At 36.2% G+C, this 23,705-nt stretch overlaps 1 protein-coding gene across 1 annotated transcript in view; it reads right to left on the bottom strand.

Moving 5' to 3' along the window:
* Positions 1 to 111: 111 nt before the first annotated feature.
* Positions 112 to 23,705, bottom strand: part of C9 (complement C9) — a 55,088-nt gene continuing 31,494 nt past the window's right edge. The window contains exons 6-11 of the mRNA XM_082453794.1: positions 21,841 to 22,110; positions 17,438 to 17,678; positions 14,544 to 14,669; positions 12,225 to 12,403; positions 3,928 to 4,156; positions 112 to 450 (exon numbers count right to left, since the gene is read on the bottom strand). Of these exons, the coding sequence (XP_082309920.1) occupies positions 3,941 to 4,156; positions 12,225 to 12,403; positions 14,544 to 14,669; positions 17,438 to 17,678; positions 21,841 to 22,110 (1,032 nt within the window). The 3' untranslated portion in view covers positions 112 to 450; positions 3,928 to 3,940. The remainder of the gene's footprint in view (positions 451 to 3,927; positions 4,157 to 12,224; positions 12,404 to 14,543; positions 14,670 to 17,437; positions 17,679 to 21,840; positions 22,111 to 23,705) is intronic.

Genomic DNA, 23,705 nt, shown 5'->3' with positions numbered 1-23,705 from the left:
AGAACAAGATGCAAGAACGTAAACAAGAGCACAACGGCATGATACAGACTTGTGGTAATGGAACTGGCAGAACGTATTCATCATACAAAGATCTTTCGCAATTACTTTAAATCTTTTTAACCAACACTCTCTTTTTAATTCAATTTTGTTTTGTTAGCAAGGGATTGGCATTGGCTGTGGGAGAAAGCAGTCCTGGCATATTTCACTGCTGACTCTCCTCATTAGGGAATAAAAAATGGAAACATCATAGGAGTTTAAGGAGGAAAAGAAGCATTGTGGATCTAAGAGAGAGGAGTCTTCAGAGGTTGGCAGGATTTTCATGAAGCACGTTGCTTTTCATTTGGCAGGTCCTGATCTCTGGAAGGTCCTGATGTTTTTCTTTCCATACGATCCCAGGGAAACAAACAGCAGCTCTTTTTTTTTTTTTTTTTTTTTTTTTGGCTGGCAATCCTAGGAAAAAAACAAAAGATTATCAAATCTTAATGATTAATAGAACTTCAACTTTGGGTCAATCCACCCACCCATTTATTCATCCTTTTCTCTTGTTGTACCATAATGTGTGAGATACTGTTTAGGTGCTGGGAGAAGAGTGAGATTTAAGATATAAGACACATTTCCAAACTAGAGGTGATGTTCATCTTGTGTCAGGAGAGTAAGTGTGATTAGTGCTGGAAGAGCAGGGGGGAAAGTGCTCAGGGAGCGTAGACAGAGAACTGATGCCTGAAGATGCTGGAGGAGATTTCATTGGAGGTGTTAATTGGCCTGGGTCCAGAATAGAGGTTTTTAACCCTGGCTATAGATTAGAATAACCAGAGAATTTAAAAGAAGAAAGGAAGAAAAAGAAAGAAAGAAAGAAAGAAAGAAAGAAAGAAAGAAAGAAAGAAAGAAAGAAAGAAAGAAGGAAAGAGAGAAAGAAAGAGAGAAAGAGAGAAAGAAAGAGAGAAAGGAAGAAAAAGAGAACCATGGCCAGGCAATATCCACCACAAAGGTTCTGGTTTAATTAACTTGGGATGGATATCTGTTTTGTTGTGTTTCTCTTTTTGCCCTTTTTAAAAAAATTAACCAGGTAAATACAATGGGTAACTTGATTGAGAACCACTAGTCTGGAAGAAGTAGAAACACATAAGGAGAGGGAGGTTGGATTGGTTGATGGAGGAGAAAGTTGCAGAGCCTTTCACCCTAGGTGAATAGTATGCAAAAAGAAAAATGACGTCTTAAGGTTTTCAACTTCATAAAGGGGGTCGGCCCAGTTTGTGTGGAAAGCTGGAACTGAACATTCTGCAGAAAACTGGATAGCTGGAAGAGCTCCCTCAATGGAAAGACTCAGCAAGAAAGGTTTCACTGTGGTCTAGTGTCTCAGCAAGGAACTCGTGGACCATCATTGATCAGGCATGAAAAGTCAACCAGAAGATACCAGTGTTTTCAAAAATGTGATACACATATAGGAGGAGGGACCTTGATTTTCATTATCCATAAATCCAAAATGTAGAACTCAAACCAAGACATTTACATGAAAAACTGGTGCAAAGGGATGAAAACAATGGGGCTTCCCCAGAAGCAAACAACCTTAGGATTACCTTCACTACCCAGAGTAGACAAAGTTCCCACAGGAAACAAATTCCACTGAAGACGAGGCCTGAGATGAAAAATTCTTAAGTACTCAAGGAAGAAAAAAATGCCATGAGATTGAGTACATGCAGAAACTATATATTCTGGATCAATCTGAGAGAGACTTCTATATAAACATATTTAACATGTTCAAAGAAATAAAAATAGGAAAAATCCAGTAGGCCAGGAAAGAAAAAAAATAGACTTAAAACAAAACAAAACATACAGAAATTAAATTTATTTATAATTTAATTAAAATTATTTTATAATTAAAATAATTTTTTAAAATCCTCTATAGATTGGTTAAACGGTATAGCCTATACATAGCTGGAAAAAAGAACTGAAAAATTAGAAGGCAGAGCTGAAGAAATCACAGAAAGTTGAAGAATAGTCCACATAGAGAGAAATAGGTAGAAAACAGTGGTCTTGAGGATGGATTTTTGGAGACTACTAATGCTTTTTGGAATACAGAACATTGGGTTGACATTTTAGATAGATGAGAGACAGAGATAGTATATAGGAAAAATCAATTATCCTAAAATTTCAGAGAAATCTAAACATGTATATTGTCACCATGTTGTTGAGTTTCTGTGTTTGCTAAGAAGGGCAAAAGACATTCCTGTAATATTAAAAATTTTGTAAAAAAATTTTTGTAGCAGTAGTTGAAAGTATGTTTGAATGATAAACTTGAGACTGTGAATCTTTGTTTGAGGGAACTACATAATTGTTTCAGACATTTTGTTGTAGGAAACTGCTTATTCAATCAAAAATGTAAGCTTTCCATAGGAAGTTAATCTAATTAGCTAATCTTGTGATAATTAACAGTTGAGCTAAATCTTACTTATCTATTAGGATTCTAATTAATTCTACCAGAATGAAAGACCAAGGAGATCCTCTTAGTATTAGAAACAGAGCTAAAGTCATTCTTCTTTGAAAAAAGTAAAATAATATGATTTCAGATGATTAGCTGTAAAAAGTGCAGAAACTCAGTTTTCTTAAACACTAGTAAAGTTAAAATTGCAAAATTAAAATTCAGTAAATACCATTTATGTAAATTTTAAAAAGCCAAAACAACATTGAGTATTTTCTTATTGGTACAGATGTATTTAGTACAAGTAAAAAATATGGACTGGAAGGATACACTCTAACTTAATGAAAGTGACTATAAGAGAAGGAGGGTGAAGGAAAGAAAGAAATAGATGAGAGAGATTAAGAGGTACAAAATATGAGTCAGGAGTATGGAATGTACAGCGTAAGGAATGTAGTCAATAACTACATAATATCTTATATTGTGACAGATGGTAACTAGACTTACCATGGTGATCATTTTGAAACGTATAGAAATATCGAATCACTATGCTGTGTAACAGGAACTAACATAGTGTTTTAGGTCGATTATACTTCAAAACCAACCAAATAAACAAACAAACTCATAGAAGAAGAGATCAGAGTTGTGGTGACCAGAGGCGGCGTTGGCAGGAGGGGGAAGCGGATGAAGGCAGTCAAAAAGGTAAAACTTCCAATTATAAGATAAATAAGTACTAGGGATGTAATGGACAACATGGTAAATATAATTAACACTGCTGTATGTTATATATGAAAGTCGTTAAGAGAATAAATCCTGAGTTCTTATCACAAGGAAAACATATATTTTTTTCTATTTCTTTAATTTTGTTATTTATAGATGAGATGAGGGATGTTCACTAAACATTGTGATAATCATTTCATGATCCATGTAAGTCAAATCATTACGCTGTACACCTTAAATTTATACAATGCTCTATGTCAATTATATCTCAATAAAACTGGAAAAAGAAAAAAAAAAGAAAGTGACTGTATCTGAGTAGTGTGGGAGAGAAGAATGGACCTGGGCTTTTTTTGCGGGGGAGGTGATGTGGTACAAAGTACTCTATTGTATCTGTGATTGTTTTTCTTATAAAAGGGTTCTGAAGTATTTACCTGTATGTATGCACACACATATATGCACATGATGAGTATATGTCCACCTGGATGTTTGTTATATTTCTGTAAGCTTTTCTCTTTATATGAACATTTTTTATAATTAAAAAGTAATACAATTATTACAATTTATTATTTGTTTATAGTTCTGTTTAGATGTAGAGGTAGATTTTTAATTTGTGTGCTAAATGACACATAAAGGCTGATTTGTCTATTTCCACTATTCATTCAATCTTTATCTTCTGTCTATATGGATAATCTAGAAGTCTAGCGCAAATTAATTCAAGAGCTGGTTTTCAAATTAAATAACCCCCAAATGTATGTTTTTGTCCTTAATAATATCAAAGGAGTTGTTCTCACCTTCATAGATTTTCTATTTTCTGATTTCACAGGCAACTCCCTCGAACTTGTTTGGGCAGGAACACAAACATTGTCCGTCCAGCAGAATCACATTCCCTCCATTTTCGCACGGTTGGCATTTTCTTACACTGAATTCATTGATGTAGTCTGCAATGGCTCTTTCCAAATTTTGTTTCTTTAGGTGTGCATCTTTTATTTTCACTGGAATCAGATCATATATCGGAGACAGCTGCAAGAGAGCAAAACATTTAATTTTAGGTCTTTTCCTATAGACAGAGCTTGTGCAATATTTTTCACTAAATTATTTATTCATTGCTTCATTAATTCAACAAAGGCTTATTGAATGATTATTATTGCCAGATATGATGTTAGCTTTTAAGACTACCAGTGATCAAAACTAGTCATGATCTCTGTAATCATGGAGATCCCATTATGGAGGTAAGGAGACTGATATTAAAATAATCATACAGACAAATTTCAAATGGAAACTGTGACTAGGTGCTATAAAGGACAGGTATATGTATTTTAACAATGAACAGTCAGGGATTTAAAGTTTTAGCAGGCTAATTTACTGACATATTGTGAATCCTTTTTGCTGCCTTTTTTCTGCCTCCCCTTTTCCAGAAGGCAGGAAAGTGCTTGTGATCTCTTGTCTAAGAGGTGGTTTGTGTGTGATGCCAAGTCCAGAATGCCCCTAAAGGCAAACTCTTTATTGATATTTTTTTCTTTAAAAGCCTGAACTCATTGATAAATTTTTGTTGGGAGAAGGAGTGTGGGAAGAATGCCACCAAGGTGGGGGCATTCCTCCAGTCCAGGAAGAGGGTAGAGTTAGCATGTACCTCAAGTAGCAGGAAACCATAGCTAGATCTCTAGCAGCTATTTTGGGAAGTAGCAAAATCTTTGGAGTGCCCCTAGGGAAGGTGGCTATCAAGGAAGAGGCTACAGCTTCGTCAATGACTCCCATGCCCAATGTTGGCATGGAAAGTTTGCAACCACCTGACTTCAAGTGAACTTGTAAACTTGAACAATGAGGTTATCAGGATGACCACCGTGGACTAAATACTTATGTATATCGTATCTTCATTTCCCAGACAGAAGCATCAGGACAAGCAAGAGCTACCCTGAACCCCATCCAACAAATGAATGAAGGATGAATTTTCCAGCAGCATGGAAGGATGGGATGTCAATGTCAAATTTAATTATACTAAAATAAATGAAGTAAAATGATTTATTTTGTACACTTGAATTCCTGGAGTAAGATGCATAGTTGCTACCATTGAATCAGGGAAGTTTGGAAAGGCTTTCCTGAGAAAATGACTATGAAGTTGAGATTTGAGGGTGTTAAGACGGAAAGAAGATTACTCTAGTAATATAAGGCAGAATTCAAAAAATTCTTAGTTATGTTACATATATAACACATATAGAGTATACAGGGCTATGTTTTATGTACATATGTAAAACACGTATAGAAAACTTGTATCATATGCCTATTTAATGTAAGAAAATTCAATTGTGTGACTATAAAGGTGTTTGAGTAGATAACCTGTAAGAAATTGAGACACTTTGGTGGCACAGTACTTTGAAATAAGAGACCACAAAATTTAGAAGCAATTGGAATCAAAAGACAAGATTAATAAATATACCACAGGACTTCCCTGGTGGCACAGTGGTTAAGAATCCACCTGCCAATGCAGGGGACACGGGTTCGAGCCCTGGTCCAGGAAGATCCCACATGCTGCTGAGCAACTAAGCCCGTGTGCCACAACTACTGAGCCTGCACTCTGGAGCCTACGAGGCACAACTACTGAGCCCGCATGCCACAACTACTGAAGCCCACACACCTAGAGCCCGTGCTCCACAACAAGAGAAGCCACCTCAATAAGTCCACACACCACAACGAAGAGTAGCCCCCGCTTGCCACAACTAGAGAAAGCCAGCACACAGCAACGAAGACCCAATGTAGCCATAAATAAATAAATAAATTTATTTAAAAAAATAGTTATATATACATATATACACACACACACACACACACACACCACAAATTCCTGCCGAAGAGTAATGATGGATTAAATAAAGTCAACTAATCCTTTTTCTGAGGACAATGAGAAAAGCTGAACAACATAAAAGTAAAATTAAAAAATTTGCTTGAAAGCCCTGGAGAACTAACAAGGTAACAAAACATTACTAGGCTAAGATCTGGGAGGAGGTGGAAGTTCAGTGAGGTGAGCCCAGTACTTCCGGGTCACCAGTCCCCTTGACACATTTCCTAAATCAGGAAGAGGCAGTCGAGGAGCTAAGAGGTAGAGCAGCACGTTACTGGGCTGGGGAAAAAAGTTTGGAATTCAGGACAGCAAAGGTAAATAAGTTGTGCTTTGGGTTGGGCCCCAAAGGACTGCAGCCCTAGAAGTAAAAGGGAATTGGAATTGAGGTAGCCCTGGCAAAGACTGCAGCTGGTTTTAAAATAATCCTGAGTCATTAGTACCCCAGAGGCTTTTCAGATACAAATATATATTTCTTTTGAAGACAATAAAAGCATCTCAGGCCTCAAGCTACTCTGATAGCAATTTTTAAAGTATAATATCCAGCCCACAATAAAAGTAACTAGGTACACAAGGAAATGAGCCAACGTGAATGAGAATCAGTAGAAATAATAGAAACGAGAAACAGAGCTTGGGAATGCCAAGATTTGAGTTATCAGACGTAGACTTTAAAACAACTATGTTTACATAAGCGTAAGAGACAAGATTAAAAATTTTAGCAGAGAACTGAAAATTATTTTTAAAAGTAGAAGATTTGAAAAAAATAAACAAAGAGAATTAGAACTTGCTATATAATATACAAATTAATGGACTGGTTAAATAGCAGATGTGACACAACTGAAGTAAAGTTAATGAATTGAAATATAGGTTAGAAGAAGATGTTGACAATGAAGCATGAAGAGATACAAAGTAAGGAAATACAGAAAGACAATAGGAAACATAAAAGATAGAGTGAGAAGGTAAAAGATCTACGTAATTTGAGTCCCCGAAGGAGATGTATAAGAAGCAGTATTTGAAGAACTAATGGTGGAGAATATTATAAACCTGGTGCAAGGCATCAAGATACTCCATTAATGAAAAGCAAGGTTAAAACTGTTCTTTTCACACTTAGGCACATTAGAGTAAAATTGCTAAAAAACAAAGATAATGGAGAAGATCTTCAAAACAGTCTACTTTGAAAGTAGACCAATGCTTGATTCTAACAGATACAATAAATAACACAATATAAATTGTTCTAGGACAATGAGATATTCCTAGTGAAATTTTTAAAAAAGTGACCTTCAAACCTATAGCACACATAAAAAACAACTCTAGGTTGATTGTAGATTGAAATGTAAAAGCAATACAATAAAGGTTCTGGAAGATAATATATAGGAGAGTATCTTCAAGACCTTGAGGTTGGGAAAGACTTCAAATAGGACACAAAAGCACTAACTATAGTGAAAAGAAATATACATTTGACTACATTAAAGAAATCAACATCATAATTCCTGATACGAGGCACTAAGAAGGACACAACATCACTTCTTGGTATTCTTGCCAAAAATGCAGAACCTCAATCTACTCTAGGCCTAAACTGAGAGACAGTTGACACAATAACTGATCAATGTTCATCAAAAGTGCCAAGGTCATGAATGACAAGGAAAGTCTAAGGAACTGTCACAGACTGGGGACTAAGGAGACATGACAATTAAATGCAGCACGGGATCCTTCTTGGATCCTGGAACAGAAAAAAGGACATCAGGGGGAAAACCAGTGAAATTTAAATAAGCTCTGTGATTTAGTCAATGTTAATTTTTCTGATTTTGATAACTGTACTATGGTTCTGAAGCTGTTAACATGTTGGGGCTGCTGGGTGTAGGGTATGTGTGAAGTCTGTGCTGTTTTCGAAATTTTACTGTCTGTACTATTTGCGCAATTAAAAGTCTAAAATTATTTCAAACTAAAAAGTAAAAAAGAGGATATCTGTTATCAAGAATACTATTGAAGGGTGAAAGTTCTCCAATGAAAGAAGACATTTGTAACAATTTTATGTGAGAATAGGCTCATATCCAGAATATATCAAGAATTTCTACGAAGTCACCACAACAATCCCCTAGCATAGTCTTTTATGAATTAGCACGTAGGATTCAGATTTCAACTATGACGTGTTTATTTGGAAGAAAGAAACCTCTTACCAATGTTGCCTCATTGGCACAAACAACATAAGCCTGTGGTGGAGTTATCTTGATTTTCAAGAAAAGAAGTTCATTTTGTCTGACCTTTCAAAGGAAAGTCAAGGCCAGATAACTGAAGATACAAGAATAGCGGGTCTTGGAGAAAATACAGTTTGGATGAAATGCATAAACAGTGTTTAAACAGATAAAGAGGAAGGATGTGCAATGGCAAATAGTTTCAGAGGAGCCTCAAACCCAGGAGTCGAGAATCCCACAAGAAGACAAAGAACGATTAAAATATACTTCTTGAAGTTTGCTTGAAGAATAGCATGCTTTTCTAATGAACTTTGGCCTGCGGTTAACTAAGAAAACAGTTTTCATTTTTCTCCTATACTAGCTAACTCCCTTCTATTTCTACCATTTTCCGTGGATGTAATCTATCACGCAAAATGCTAAAATACAAATAAATTGACAATACTGTTTGATATTAAGTACATTTAGGTTTCTTTCAGGCTTCCAAACTGATGAAACTATACGTACCAAATGTAGTTTGTTGAAAGAATGAGTGTTTTTTTTTTTTTTAATTGCTATACAAGAGAGTTAGGAATGATTTTTACTATATAATTATAACTGTAATGACTATAACGTAGAACACTGGTACCACAGCTCTTTAAAATTCTGATGTTCTTTAACATCTGGTGCATCACTCTAAGGGTTGTATAATATAACAAAAATGGTAGATAAATTAATTCATTATTATTCAAAGTTGCTCCAGAAAGAGCTTAATCTAACTTGACATGTGTGTGGATAAGAGTGGTTGAGGGAAATGAGGAAAGGAGAATTGAGAAAGAACGAAAAAGGCAAGATAAAGGCAAAAGAAACACAAATACACAAAATTCATGCAGGAGGACCCATCCATTTGCACAAGTGTGAGTCATAAATTTGGTTATATTTCCAGCACATTGAAAAAGACAACTGAATTTTAATGATTATTTGCATGTAAGAAAAGCTCACCTGATTCCCAAGAGAAACAAAATGATCCTTGAAACTGAGAATTAAGAGCTGTATCTCCCATGAGTTCTCATAAAGGGGACATTGTATTTTGTAACATCCTTTCAGTAAATAAAGCAAGAATAACTTTGTTCTTTAGCATGCAAAAACAAAACTTTTCAGGAAGCCAATATGCTGTATGCTAGCTCTGCGGATTTTTACTGCTACTGCTCTGGAGGAAATCCTAAACTTTTTATCTCTCAGGCAATCGTTACTAAATGTAATTTCTCTCACCTGACATCTTTATAACTAGTTTGTAGCAGTAAGCTTAAGAAACCAAAGTTCAGCTATTCTATTGAGGTAAAATGTAGAGCCATTTGTGTTAATATTCAGGTAAGCTGGAATGGAATTAATACACTTTCATGAAAGTTGAAGACTATGAAAAAGTCAATATTGAAAGAGAGACCCAGCCTATCTCCTCTGCAGGGAGAAGGGCTGAAGGAAAATTCTTGGACTGGGCCAAGACATTCCTCAAGAAGTGATCTGGGGTCTGTTGATGCACAAACAAAAGGATAATCAAAGCCACAAGATTCTGCTTAATATAGCATGGTCATAGTTACTTTAGTGTGGAAAATAAATATAAATAAAACCAAGTGCTTCACTTAGAAAATCTCAGTAATATATTTAAACAGCCTTTAATTTAGAGTGATATAACTTCTTCCTGTTTCCTCCAAGAGAAACTCTTTGCAACATAAATACCTAGATAATTGACAAATTGCTACAGAGAATTAAATATAAACCAGTTTAGTGTGAGTGGGGAGAGGTTTTATCAATTCTTTACATAATTAAATAGGAGGGCCAATTATTTTAATAGTAAGGTCATCCCCAGTGCTTGGACATGTCATATGCAGACAATGGAATGCTTCAAATTACCAAAGAATGAATTAGTGATTATAGATTGTTTAATTACCTCATGGAAATGCCAGTTAACCAAAGGACCACTTGCATTTATGAGAGCAAAATAACTTGGAGTCTATTTCAAGGTCAAATTAAGCTACATCTCAGGTCTCTTTAGAGATTTAAAAGCCATATGAAGTCAATAAAAACCATAATATTTTACTATTTTTTGAACTTCTCCTCCAAGAAGATAAATTTAAAAAGTGTTTCATGGTGGACTAACTATGGTTGCCTTCTTCTTAGGCAGAACATTGATATGAAGAGTCCAGGTTTCCAATTCATGAAGAAAGAAACATACAGCTATTTTAGACAGAATGCCCACCAATCTAAAAATCTGGGGGTCAATAGTTGCCCTTAAAAATAGGGTAAAACTATATTTTGCATCCAGCCAGTAGGACTGTGCCAACAGAGTTGTGAAGTTTTTTGAATAGTTCTAGTAAATCCAGTAGTAAATCTTCAGCAGATACTTTATTGACTTGAGATTTTAAAAATCAGCTCTGGAATATGATGGACTATTATTAAGACCTCCTCAGAGAACAGTCTTGGATCCATACAAGGACAGTTGAACGTCCTTTGTAGAAATGAGAAGACAAGACACTTTAGGTGTCCATCTGAATGTAAACATCCACCTAAATCAATTTTTTTCTTGTTTGTTTGTTTGTTTTGGTCACGCAGCTTGTGGGATCTTAGTTCCCTGACCAGAGATTGAACCCAGGCCCTTGACAGTGAAAGTGTGGGGTCCTAACCAACTGGACCGCCAGGGAATTCCGAATCAATTCTTTTCTTATTTAAGATCTTCTGAAACAGATTTATTTCACTGAGTTCAAGATAATGAATTTAAATATTATTTAAATATGACAAAATAAAAGGGGTCTCTTCTGATTTTAATTTTATATATGGGCATGCTAATTTGGACAACTTTTTTCCTCTCTTTGTCCTAGTTTTGGGACAAAATATGTGAAGACTCTCACAGATGTGCTTGCACATTTACAACTGGGTAGATTTCCACAACCTAAAGGGAGAGTACATTACAATTTTCCAGTTTCTGAGTTTCTCTCTCACATAAATGAAGTAGTTTTGGTGGTTTCACTCACTCTTTAAAGACAGTAATGAAGAATGAAGGAACACAATTCTCTAATAACTAGTCCTATCAAAAATGTCAACATGTTGGACTTCCCTGGCAGTCCAGTGGTTAAGACTCCGCACTCCCATTGCCAGGGGCATGGGTTTGATCCCTGGTTGGGGAACTAAGATCCCACATGCTGTGTAGTGTGGCCAAAAAAAAAAAAAAAAAAAAAAAAATGTCAACATGTTTATAACTCAAGTTAATCAAAAGGAAGTAGGGGGCAATCAAAGATAAATTTGACCCGAGGGAAGAAAATTGTGAAACATACAGGGAAAATTGAAAGCTATAGAAGAAAGTAGGAAAAATACTTTCTAATAATATCGGGAACAAAATAGCAATAAAGGAAAACACATAGCCTTTATAGTTAGTTTGGGGAGAGAATGATGAGGCTAAATAACATTGGCATTTATATCTTTACAATTATAATGTAGCTTTTTCCCCTTAGGAATAAGCACCAAGACTGTAAAGTCCCAAAAGGTTTATAAACGGAAGACTATTATAATCAAGATACAAAAAGGAAAGGATTTCCTGACCATGAGAATTGTTCACTCTTGGTCTTATTTTCTGAGAACTTATGAACTTCCCTTTCACAAAGGCCCTTGATAAATACAATTCTCCTGTGTTGGAAGTGGTGGTATGATGTCACCTGAAAGCAAGGGACAACTGGGGCAGCAGGAAGGGAACTAACAATTTCTGTGCAACTATTTTGTACCAATCTGTGCTATAGTCTCTATACAAGCAATCACATTAAATCCTCAAAATAAACATGGAGCCCTGGAGAATTCAGTGTTGCAGAAGTCAGAAAAGATTACACATCTAGTGAGGAGCAGAGACTCAGACTCAGCCCGGTTGGTCTGATGCCCCCTCTGTGCCTTTCTTCTATGCCATGCTTCTTTCAGGGATGAGATGGGAGTGCATTTGAATGCTCACATCTCTTTCAGATGAAGTTAACTGTTCATCTGAACCAGCAATTACATTTAGTAAGAAAATGACAAAATCTTCTATGTGAAAATAAATATTTCTTACCTTTTGATTTATGAGCACTGGAGCATCATTTAAGGAAGAGGCCCAATTTACAAAGTCAGTCACATTAATCATCCTGGCTCCTTTGAGAAGCTTCTCTTTCAGTTCAGTTGCATGTTTTCTTGTTCCTCCTCTTATGAATGAAATAACATCATCGATGAGGTCGTCACTCATGAAGTTTTCTGAGAAGAGAAAGAAGACATAAGTGAAGCATGCATAGTTCTGTGACATCTGATAGACATTTATTGAACCCCTTTCATAAGGTATAGTCTAGTACATTTATTGAATTTTACTTATAAATATTACTTATGTAATTTTTTTCACCCCAAATCTCCAAGGGTAATTTTTATTAGTAGTCAATTATAGATTTCAATCATCTTTTTAAAGAAAATATAAATGGTATGATGCTTGAGATACATTAATAATTTAAAGTTCATCACCTAAGCACATGCACATATGGGAACACGACTCTTGATTGGATACATTTTTTGTTGCAGACTTACCTTCATAATTATATTTTGTGTAAGTTTGCTTTAAACTATTTTAATATTATAAAAAACTTCAGAGTATAAAAAAGAATAAAGTAAAAAGCACAATTTCTTTCCACCCCAATTTTTACGTTATTTCTCCCTCAGTCTCTCCCAGACTAAACCGCTTTTAAAAAGTTTTTGGTGAATCATTTAGAGTTGTGAATTTTTTGAACTAAAAAGTAATTTCAAGGTGATTTTTGTTCATCCTTCTTTATTTTTATAGATGAGAAGACTGAGCCTCAGAGAGATGGAGTGACTAGCCCAAGATCACACAGTAAGCTTAATGGCCAAATTTTGAAATTATGACATTTGATGGCAAGGTCAGTTTTCTTCTCACTTCATCAGTAGTTTCCAAGCATGGTCACATGTTAGTGGCTGGTATGCTTTTAAAATTATTAGGTTTTCCTCTCTTCTACTTCTCCACTATCAGCTGACTTTTTTTTTTTTACATCTTTATTGGAGTATAATTGCTTTACAATGGTGTGTTAGTTTCTGCTGTATAACAAAGTGAATCAGCTATACATATACATATATCCCCATATCTCCTCCCTCTTGCATCTCCCTCTCACCCTCCCTATCCCACCCCTCTAGGTCGACACAAAGCACTGAGCTGATCTCCCTGTGCTCTGCGTCAGCTGACTCTTTAAATCACTCTTTAAGTGAGTCTCAAGCATTTGTATTTCTGAGAATGCTCTCAAGTATTTCTGATTAGAGTACAAATTGAGAACTCCACTACTTCATGCTTATAAATCTGCTAATGATTAGCAACAGAAGTAATATTTATACCAAAAAAATTATATTTTTAAAAATGTTATGCACTGATTTAATGTTAAGGATGGATTAGGTATTTTCTTTTTTTCACCCAGTTTTATTGAGATATAATCACGTACAATATGGTATGTTTAAGGTGTACAGCATAATGACTTGACATACATATATATTGCAAAATGATTATCACAATAAGTTTAGTTAACGCACATTACCTCATATAGTTACAGAAATTATTTTTTCCTTGTGATGAGAACATTTAGGATCTATTCTCTTAGCAGCTTTCAAATACATCACACAGCACTGTTGGCTATAGTCATCAGGTTGTACATTACATCCCCAGTACTTATTTATCTTATAACTGGAAGCTTGTACCTTTTGACCAATTGGGTGAAGGTGAATTAGGGATTTTGAGTCAGGTGGAAGACTGAGTTAGGGAGATGGCTTTGGCCTTCTCCTTTCTTGATGGACACAGATCGCACTGTCACTAGGCCATTTGGAAGCTTTGTTAAAATTAGGGGGAAAAAAGAAAACTTTCCTCAAGATATTTTTCTACCATCGGGCTTCTACCATTGCCATGATAAAAATACAAATCTACAATGACCACAGTGTGAATGGCTGTATTCCCCAGAGCTGTGCAGTTCACGACCTGCACAATGATGATACCATTGAATACATGTCCCCAGGTTACTTGTGTTTATAATAGTTTGGGAACCACTGTAAAGATAAAATAGCTTTTGGGAATTCCCTGGCAGTCCAGTGGTTAGGACTCCGTGCTTTTACCACCGAGGGCCTGGGATCAGTCCCTCGCCAGTGAACTAAGATCCCACAAGCTGGTGTGGCTTGTGGCAAAAAAAGAAAACAGAAAAAAAAAGATAAAATAGTTTTTAAGCACTTTCAGTTTGTTGTTGTTGTTGTTGTTTTTTATAAAGAGGGGAGACAATAAAGAAGGCTCATAGTGACAGGGCAGTTCTCATTGACATTTCCTCCTTCTTTTTACCCTAGTAAGTTAGGCCATACTTACCAATTTTACCATCACCCCTCTTTAAGCAATTGCCTGAATTAATACTTCCTGTGATTTCAAGTCCAGCATTCAGAGATAAATCCAGATTAAACCCGAGGCATCTCTGTATATCCCTTAGTTCAACACCTGTTTAATATATTTAGTTAGAAATTATTAGATTATGTCTATCAACATCATAAATAAATTCCAATTTTGCTATTTTGTGAGAAACATACTTACTTGGATTCCTAGACATTATTACTGAACTCAAATGCCAGGTTATATCTGCCCTGCTTTGCCCTCATATTAGAATCTAGTGGTCTCCTTTGACTTTGCTTGTCAACTTAATGGTAAAGGTCCTATAAATTTACCCCTTGTTAAAAGGCACATGAGTCAGACAAGGGTGGCTATAGTCCATCCTTTACCTCTAATACCATAAAAGGGAGACAATGTCTAACATGTATTCAATGATTATATGCCCAGCATCATTCTAAGCATTTTGTGTAAATCAACTAATTTAATCCTCTCATTGACTTTCTGAGGTAAGTTTTATTATTATCCTCATTTTACAGATGAGCATAAGGAATCACAAAGCAGTTAAGGAACCTGCTGATGGTATTCAATTAGTAATTAGCCAAGTAGGTATTAGAAACAAGAGCTGTCTGGTTATTAAGCACTTCTCTGTATCAACTTCATAATTTGGTCATGGGAGGCATCAACATCTCCTGATCCTCTTTGGAAGACTCAGTTCATCATTGAGGTAGCTAGTTTGTTGCTTTGGGCAGATGGCTTAAATATATGACACTTTATTCTGGTCCTACGAATGCTGTTTAGTAGACATTGGTCTTGGGAGCTGACTCATTGTGGTGTGTGGTTGCTCCAGTTATAACGAAGAAAAATCCCAATATTTACTCAAGTATATAATTTATTGTCTATTCTCCTGATTTAAAAGAGGAAATTATTTCTTCATTTTAAGAGTAACTTCCCAGGCCTGAGCTCATTGACCATATCAGTTTTTGCTCTTATTTATCATTTCAGATCACACACACATATACACACACGTATACAAACACGTGGTTGTTTGTCTTGGAAGCCAAAATGCTTTACAAAGAAGGAAAGGGAGAAGTTAAGTTAATCCCAGGATCCCATGGTGAGATTTAGAAGTAGAGATCTGAGGCATTTAGTCAATCAGTCATTCAACAAGTATCTTTTGTGTACCCACAATTACTGAGAACTTAAGAAATATCCAGTGGAATTTCCCATGGTGAAGGAGGAGGGAGGATAAAAATGGAAGATAATGCTAGAAATTCAGAATACTAGATTTCCAACCTTAACCTAAGAAGCATGAGAATTCTGATTCGAAGATGAGGATGAAAATACCTAAATGACTCCCTAAAGCTTAGATTCTCTACCTCAGCTGTGGACCTCTCCATGACCAAACAGAGTCTGGATACCCCAAAATGAGGTGGAGGACGTGGCTTGGACCTTGGGTGTGGCAAAGTAGAGAAGTGAGAAGAATGACTTCCTCTTCAAAGACCCAGAGTCCACCTAATGATCTTTGTCTACTAAGACCAGAAGGTAAGTAGATATAAGTAGGGAGCTCTGAGTTGTCCAAGATGAAAGATTTCAGCCCATAGAGTTGTTTCACCAAAGCAACTCTTAGCCTGAAGAGTTCTTTGTGTTTTGATCACCCTTGCTGAGCCTTTCTCTTCTGATTTTCAAGTTACTCAAGACACATTCTTCTTGTGCCCCTCCCCCATGTGATATCTATCAATATAGCCTACTGGGCAGGGCTCCTAGATACTCCATTATGCCATCTCACTGGAATAGCCTTGTGAGGCAGTATAAACCAAGAAACCTCATACTCCACTCCCCCTGGAAATGCATCTACTGGCCCAAGACTAGACTGAAGCATCAAGAGCAACTGGTTCTGGCCATTCATATTTGTTTCATCCATAAAGGGTTTATCCACTGTGGGGACAGTGTCAGGCTTTAAGATTAGAGCTGAATCCCATTTTTTGCTTGACACAGCCAGAGGCTAAGGAGAAAGAGCCATGGAAGTGCTTTTGGCAACACTTCCTTCCCTAAGAGACACACCCCAAAACTTTGAGGGCAGAGAGAGGAGATATGCTGGCATCTTTCACCTCTTTAAAGAGTGCTGTAACTAAGGCTTAATTACTCACAAGATAAATAATTAAAACTTATTAACATAGAAACTTGGCATCTAGTTTATTCTTAAAAGGCTTTGAGGAAGTCTTTAGGTCAGGATGGTAATTATGTAGCACATAGGCCTATTCTGTGCATATGGCAGACACTGATGATCAATCATAGACTCTTTTCCATGATTCAAGTGTGGTCAGAAACCTATTTATGGACCCAATTCAACCACCACCCCATAGTTAGAATTGTCGTCATATGAGGTAAAACTAATTTTCCACTCTTGCTTTAGATTTACATGCTGTTAACATTGCTTCTTCCTTCCTCTGTGAGAGAAAATTTAGAACATTTCCTTTCCAATTCTGAAGAATACTTTGGAAGATAATTGGCATACATATAATTGAACCAGTCTATGGATTAAGCAAGAGGTTATGTAAATGACGTCTTTTGTACTTTTCACCTTTTAAATAGTATTTCACTAAAAGCAGCACCACCAAATAATATTATATTGCAATACGATTTTGTGCATTTCTCAGTAGTGCTGCTGAGTAGTGCAGGGCCAAGTCATCTTGTTTGAGGTGGAAGTCAATTTGCTGTTTGATACGATTTTAGAGGCCAAAGGGCAGGGAGAGAGTTATCTCAAAGAAGCAGGTTACAAAACTCTACTCTAAAGCCTTTAACCATTGGAAGAGGATAACACTAGAAATAGTGGATGGTTACAACAATGTTGGAAGTTAGAACTCTATTTCTAGGTATACCTTTCTGGTTCATGGAAGCTTTATCCAAAACATATATTAGTTCATAGAGTCCTCCTAGAGACCCAGAGCTACTGTAGTGGGTTCCATAGGTTTCCAAAAATGCAAAATATTCCCCCTTTTCATAGGTAGCTGGTAGAGCTTTTATAGAATCCAAGAAAGTTGTTGCCAGCATGACATCCCGAGTTCTCATCACAAATCTTCCCAGGTGAATGACTCCTTTTACATGCAGAAATATTTTTTCCTTTGTTGTAGAGCAGAAGAAAAGAAATATGAGTTTTATCACCATTATTTTGAATTCAAAAATCACAAAATTTAGAATTTCCATAGTCAATACGTTTTTAGCAGTGACCGCAAGATATCGCTTTAACCCACTTGGAATGGCAAACTTAAAATCCTATCAAAACTGTTGATGCAGATGTGCAGAAACTGGAACTCTCTCACATTGCAGGTGGAAGGGTAAAATGGTACAACCACTGTGGAGAACTGTTTGGCAGTTTCTTGTAAAAGTCAACACACATCTACCCCAATGGCCAGCAACTTCACTTCTACATAAGATCAGTAAAAAAGTAGTTTACAAAAAGACCTGTATGAGACTTTTATAGAGGCTTTGGTCAGAATAGCTTAAAATTGAAAATGACAAATGTCCACTGACAGGGGAATTAATAGACAAATTGTAGTCTATTCACACAAAGGAATACTAGTTAGCAATAAAAGGGAACAAACTACTGATACAGGAAACAATATAAATAAATCTCAAAAATATTGTACTAATCGAAAAAGTCAGGCACCAAAGAGTATATACTGTATGATTCTATTTATATGAAGTTCTAGAACAGGTGAAACTAAGCTGTGGTCAGAGAAATCTGGTCAGTAGTTGCCTCTCAGGCAGTAGGGGATTGATGCAAAGGGCATGAAGGAATTTTCTTGAGGTGATGGAAATATTCTACATCTTGTTTAAGGAGGTGAATAAAATAGTCAAAACTCATCATGGAGCTATATGCTCAAAATATTTTCATTTTATTGCATGCAAATTATACCTCCCTAAGTTGACTTAAAAATGTTAACAATGGAAGGAAATGTAGACGTTATATATGAAGCCCAATTTTATTTTACACATGAGGAAACTCTGATACAAATGTATCAAATTATTTTCCCCAAATCACACAGAGTCTGTGGCAGAGATTTGTCCTAAAAACCTAGGTCTCAGGTCTCTCTGTGCCTTCTACTAAGTCCTCTCAATTTTTGATAACAGGAGGGACAGATAATATTTTAAGCTGTGGCTTTCAAGCCAATCTAAACACCTCAGCAGTTAATGTTCCCAGGGATGATGGCTTAAATTTCCAAAGGAAAACTGGGGCAGTCACAAAGAACTATGTGATTTAATGCTATAGACTGTCCTGGACAAAACTAAACTACAACTGACATCCATGATTTTGTGGAAGGTTCTTTTGAAGTTCTCCTGCTGTACTTGTGGTTAGCACGTGTTGATTGCATAGGAGTTTAATACGCTTTATTATTTTTTTAAAGGTACATCTTGGTGTATACGAACATCACACCAAACTTTTTATGTTTTAGAAGCACAATTGTTCACACTGCATGACTTAACTTCAGGTGATATTGGGTGATTCAGTATCTAACAAAAATCTTAAAGAAACTTACTCCATATATATGTGTTCTCCACCTGATGACTTGCATAATAATTCTTAATGCAACCTCAAAGATGCACAAAACATATTTGGATTCCCTTTCGTTTTTGCTAAAATTAGGTGTATCTTGTCAGAAAGACATTATGTTCTTTGACTCAACTTATTTTAGAGGTAGATCTTAGATTATTCCCATCCAGATATACTCTTGTTTCTTCCATCTTAAAGGAATAAAAATAATCTCTTGGCCTTACTTGTTTGGCCATTTGCCACTCATTTCTTCACCCTCATTAGAAGCAAAATTCCTTTAAAGAGTTTTCTGTACTGGCTGTTTCCAATTCCTCTCTTCCCAGTTTCTCTTAAATCTAACCCAGTCATGCTGCCGCCCTCACTACTCCAACAAAACTTCTCTTTTGTTCAAAACCTCTTCTGAAGGGCACCAGTGACCTTCACAATGCTAAAGCCAGTGCTTCTTAGTCCTCATCTTTCACATATTAGCACATTTGACACAGTTTATCACTCTTTTCTCTTCTATAGAATTTATTTATTTTTTGTTATCTAGGGTAGTTCTTCTCAAAATGTACAGTGTGAACAAATCACCTAGAGAATCTTGTTAAAACACAATTCTAATTCAGTAGGTCTTGGGTAGGGTCTGAGATCCTAACTTCTCAGTGATGTTGTTGCCACTGGTCCATGGACCACACTTTGAGTAGCAAGGTTCTACAGCATTATACTGGCCACATGTTGCTTTCCTTCACTCCTCTTTCTTCAGACCTCTTTCTATTGAAGTTCCCTGAGTTTAGTCTTTGATCTTCTCTTTTCTATCCACACTAACTTCATTAGTGGTCTCACCAAAGCCTATGACTTTAAGCACCATCTATATATTAACAACTCTGAAACTTAGAGCTTAATTCCAGACCTCTTTCCCAAATTCCAGACTCATAACATCAACTTCCTATTTGACATCTCCAGTGGAATGTCTAATAGACATCTCAAACTTAATCTAACTAAAACTTAACTACTGGTCTTCTTCTCCAAACCTGCTCTACCTGAAATTTTCTCCATCTCAGTTGATAGCAACTCCATCCTTCCGGTTGCTCAGGCCAAAAATTTTGGCGTTTGTAGAGTCATGTTTGACTCTACAATTGTCCTTTCTGAACTGTCATCATCTCTCACCTGGATTCTTGCAATAGTTTTAACAAACCTTCTTCCTTTTGCTCTTAACTTTCATAATCTCTTCTCAACAGTACCCAGAGTAATCACTGAAAATATATTAGAATATGTCAACCTTCTATTCAAAACATTCCAATGGTCCCTCATGTCACTCACTGAAAAAACCAAACTCTTAGAACAGGCTGTGGGGCCCTTTATGATCTGATTCAAGGTAACCTCCCTAAACTTTTCTCCTTCTGTTCACTTTGGCCCAATGGGCAGGTATGTTCCCATCTTAGGGACTTGTCTTTAATAGATTCTTCTGCCAGATATATCATCCCAAATATAACTATTTGACTATTTCCTCTCCTTCAAATCTTTATTCAGAGCTCATCTCCTCAGTGAAGCCTACCCTAAGCTTCTTTTTTAATACTGCCATCTGCCCAGGAGTCCTGATTGCCATTATACTACTCTACATTTCATTTTATTCTATAGCACCTATCATTTTCTAAATACTATATAGCTTCCTTTTTTACTGTTATGTTTGTTTCTGTCTATCTTCCCCTGCTAAACTTTCAGCTCCATGAGAAGATTCTTTATGAGTTTGGTTCACAAATGTATTCTAAGCACCTGGATCAGTGCCTGGCCACATAGTAAGTCCACAATTAAATATTTGTTGAATGACTTAAAAGATTTTCCAACTGCATCCTTTGGGCGAGTGTGCATGTGGATATAGAGGCAATGTATCGACCGACCCATTATACAATTAGGCATAATATAAGTACTAAGAGTGAATGAGTATTATTTTTTAAGTGGAAGAAGGGTATCTAAATAGGAGACTGTGATATCAGAAAAGAAAGAGTGAGCATTTTACCAGCATCATACTGACTACAGAAAATATATTCTATATTTATTCCAAAGGCGATGAAACAAACTTCTAAATCTGGCTTAAATATTAAAAAACAAACACATTTTCAAAGTCTCAAATTAAAGGTATGATTACAAAGTAAGCAGACCAATTTCATATGCAATGTGTACAATTTCATGGCATTGTTACTTTAGAAATACACTTTACAGTAAGTAAATAGCCATCATTCTAAGACATTACAGTGAATTACCAAAATTCCTTAGTATGATTTTTCATTGTACTTCTGAAGAGAATATAAATTTAACAGTCTATCACCACAATCTCAGTCAAAAAGCATGCTCTGAATTCCCTTTTTTCTTTGTCGGCGCCACGCGGCATGTGGGATCTTAGTTCCCTGGCCAGGGATCAAACCCGTGCCCTATGCAGTGGAAGCACGAAGTCTTAACCACTGGAACACCAGGGAAGTCCTAAAAAGTATGCTCTGAACTCTTAATATGCTTGTTCTGTTGACAGCCACAAACATCTCACCCACTTATTACTGCTATACTGAAGAGATTTTTCTCCAGTTAACATTCTTCTTCTGGACCTTCAAACTACCTACACATTTGAGGATTTGTTGAGTATTATTTTTCTTTCTCTTATGCGCTCTATCTGCTCTAAACGATTAAACTTAAAAGAGGAGGTTTGGTTAGTTTGAAAAATATTCTATTATATTCTCTATATTAAATGTTTGGTCTTACCTTCTTCGAAGAATATGACAACAGCCGTTTGTAAGTTTCATTTTTGGAATATGTAAATCGAAAGGTACCCTGGACATTTAAATGATTTGAAAAGTCTTTTTTGTCAGAAGGTTTTGAATCTTTACTTTTAAACTGTCCAATTGCTTCAAAAGGTGTGTATTTTAAAGTTAAATCTGCATTAAAATTTGATTTCTTCTCTTGGATGATACTTCTGAATATTTGCATCTGTTCATCATAATATTCAGTTCTGAAATTTTTGTCGGCTTTGGTCTAAAAGAGAATAGCAAAGTGTTTTTGAAAACAACATACCAAAAAACCACCCAAAATAAACGGAAAAAGACAAACATCAGGCAACTTATTTGAAAGGGAGTAGAACAAAGAAGTTGAGCCAAGGCAAGAAAGTGAGACTGCTAGGGTTCAAATACAGATCTGATGACTTTGAGAACATTACACGATAACCTCTCTGTGTCCAGTCTGATTCCTAGTGTGTAAAATAGGGATACTCACCATACCTGGCCCAAAGGTTGTTATAAGGAGTCAATGAAATAAAGCATATGAAGGACTTAGAACATAGCCAGTTTTCAAGAGTTAATATATTAATAATTAAAAAGCAAGTTGCATAATAGATCAGATGCACAATATACTCCCATCTGTGTAGAAAAAGAAGGAAAGAAATGATAAAGCTACGCCTTCCTGAAGCCTTATGGACCAGGCACTGTTTTGAGCATTTTACACATGTTAATTAATATAAGTAGAAAGGCCAGGACTTGAGCCCTGAACTGCCTCTTAACATTTACACTCTACTGCCTACTTAAAAAAAAAAAAAGCCTTTACATGCATGGGAAATTACTGGAAAAATAGACAAATCATGGAGTGATTGCCCTGGGTAAGGGGAACTGTGAGTAAATGGATATCTGGTGTGGCAGCAGGCTTGCTTTTTCTTGCATCATCTTTTATGTGGTTTGGACTTTATTTATTTATTTATTTATTTACCACATTCATTTGTGTATTAAAAAAACTAAGTAACCTAGTTAAAAATTAAAACTTTCAATTAACACAAATGAACTTATTTACAAAACAGAAACAGACTCACAGACATAGAAAATAAACTTATAGTTACCAAAGAGGAAAGGAGGGTGGAGGGATAAATTAGGAGCTTGGAAATAACAGATACACAGTACTATATGTAAAATAGATAATCAATGAGGTATTACTGTATAGCACAGGGAACTATATTTAATATCTTGTAATAACCTATAATGGAAAAGAATTGAAAAAGAATAAAACTGAATCACCTTCCTGTATACCAGAAACTAACACAACATTGTAAATCAGCTATACTTCAATAAAACAAAGAAAGAAACAAACAAAAACTTTCTTTGCCAACTTGGTTATTGTCAGGCATCAACGGGAGGGCTGTTAATCTCAACAAACTCTCTTTCCAGAAGTCCTCTGTAACAGGCTGCAACTCTTGTCTGGAAAGATACCCTCATCTCTTCAGTCAGTGGCACAGACTGGACTCCGTAGCATGCACTGGGTGACTGTTCTGCATGAAGAATGCTGTGGTCTGAATGTTTATGTCTCCCCTTAAATCCATATGTTAAAATCCTAATGCCCAATGGGATGGTATTAGGAGATGGGGCCTTTGGGAGGAGCCTTCTTGAAGAGATTCGTGCTTTTATAAAAGTGACCCCACAGAGCTCCCTAGTCCCTGCCAAGCATGTGAGGATACAACGAGAAGTCTGTAACCCAGAAGAGGGCCCTCACCCGACCCTGCTGGTGCTCTGATCTGAGACGCCCAGCCTCCAGAGCTGTGAGCAATACATTTCGTTGTCTCTAAGCTACATGGTCTCTGGTATTTCGTT

This window comes from Balaenoptera physalus, assembly GCF_965194825.1.
Source record: "Balaenoptera physalus genome assembly, chromosome: 3".
NCBI classification, from domain to species: Eukaryota; Metazoa; Chordata; class Mammalia; order Artiodactyla; family Balaenopteridae; genus Balaenoptera; species Balaenoptera physalus.
The sequence above is the reverse complement of the archived record's forward strand: the minus strand, read 5'-3'. Positions and strand labels throughout refer to the sequence as shown.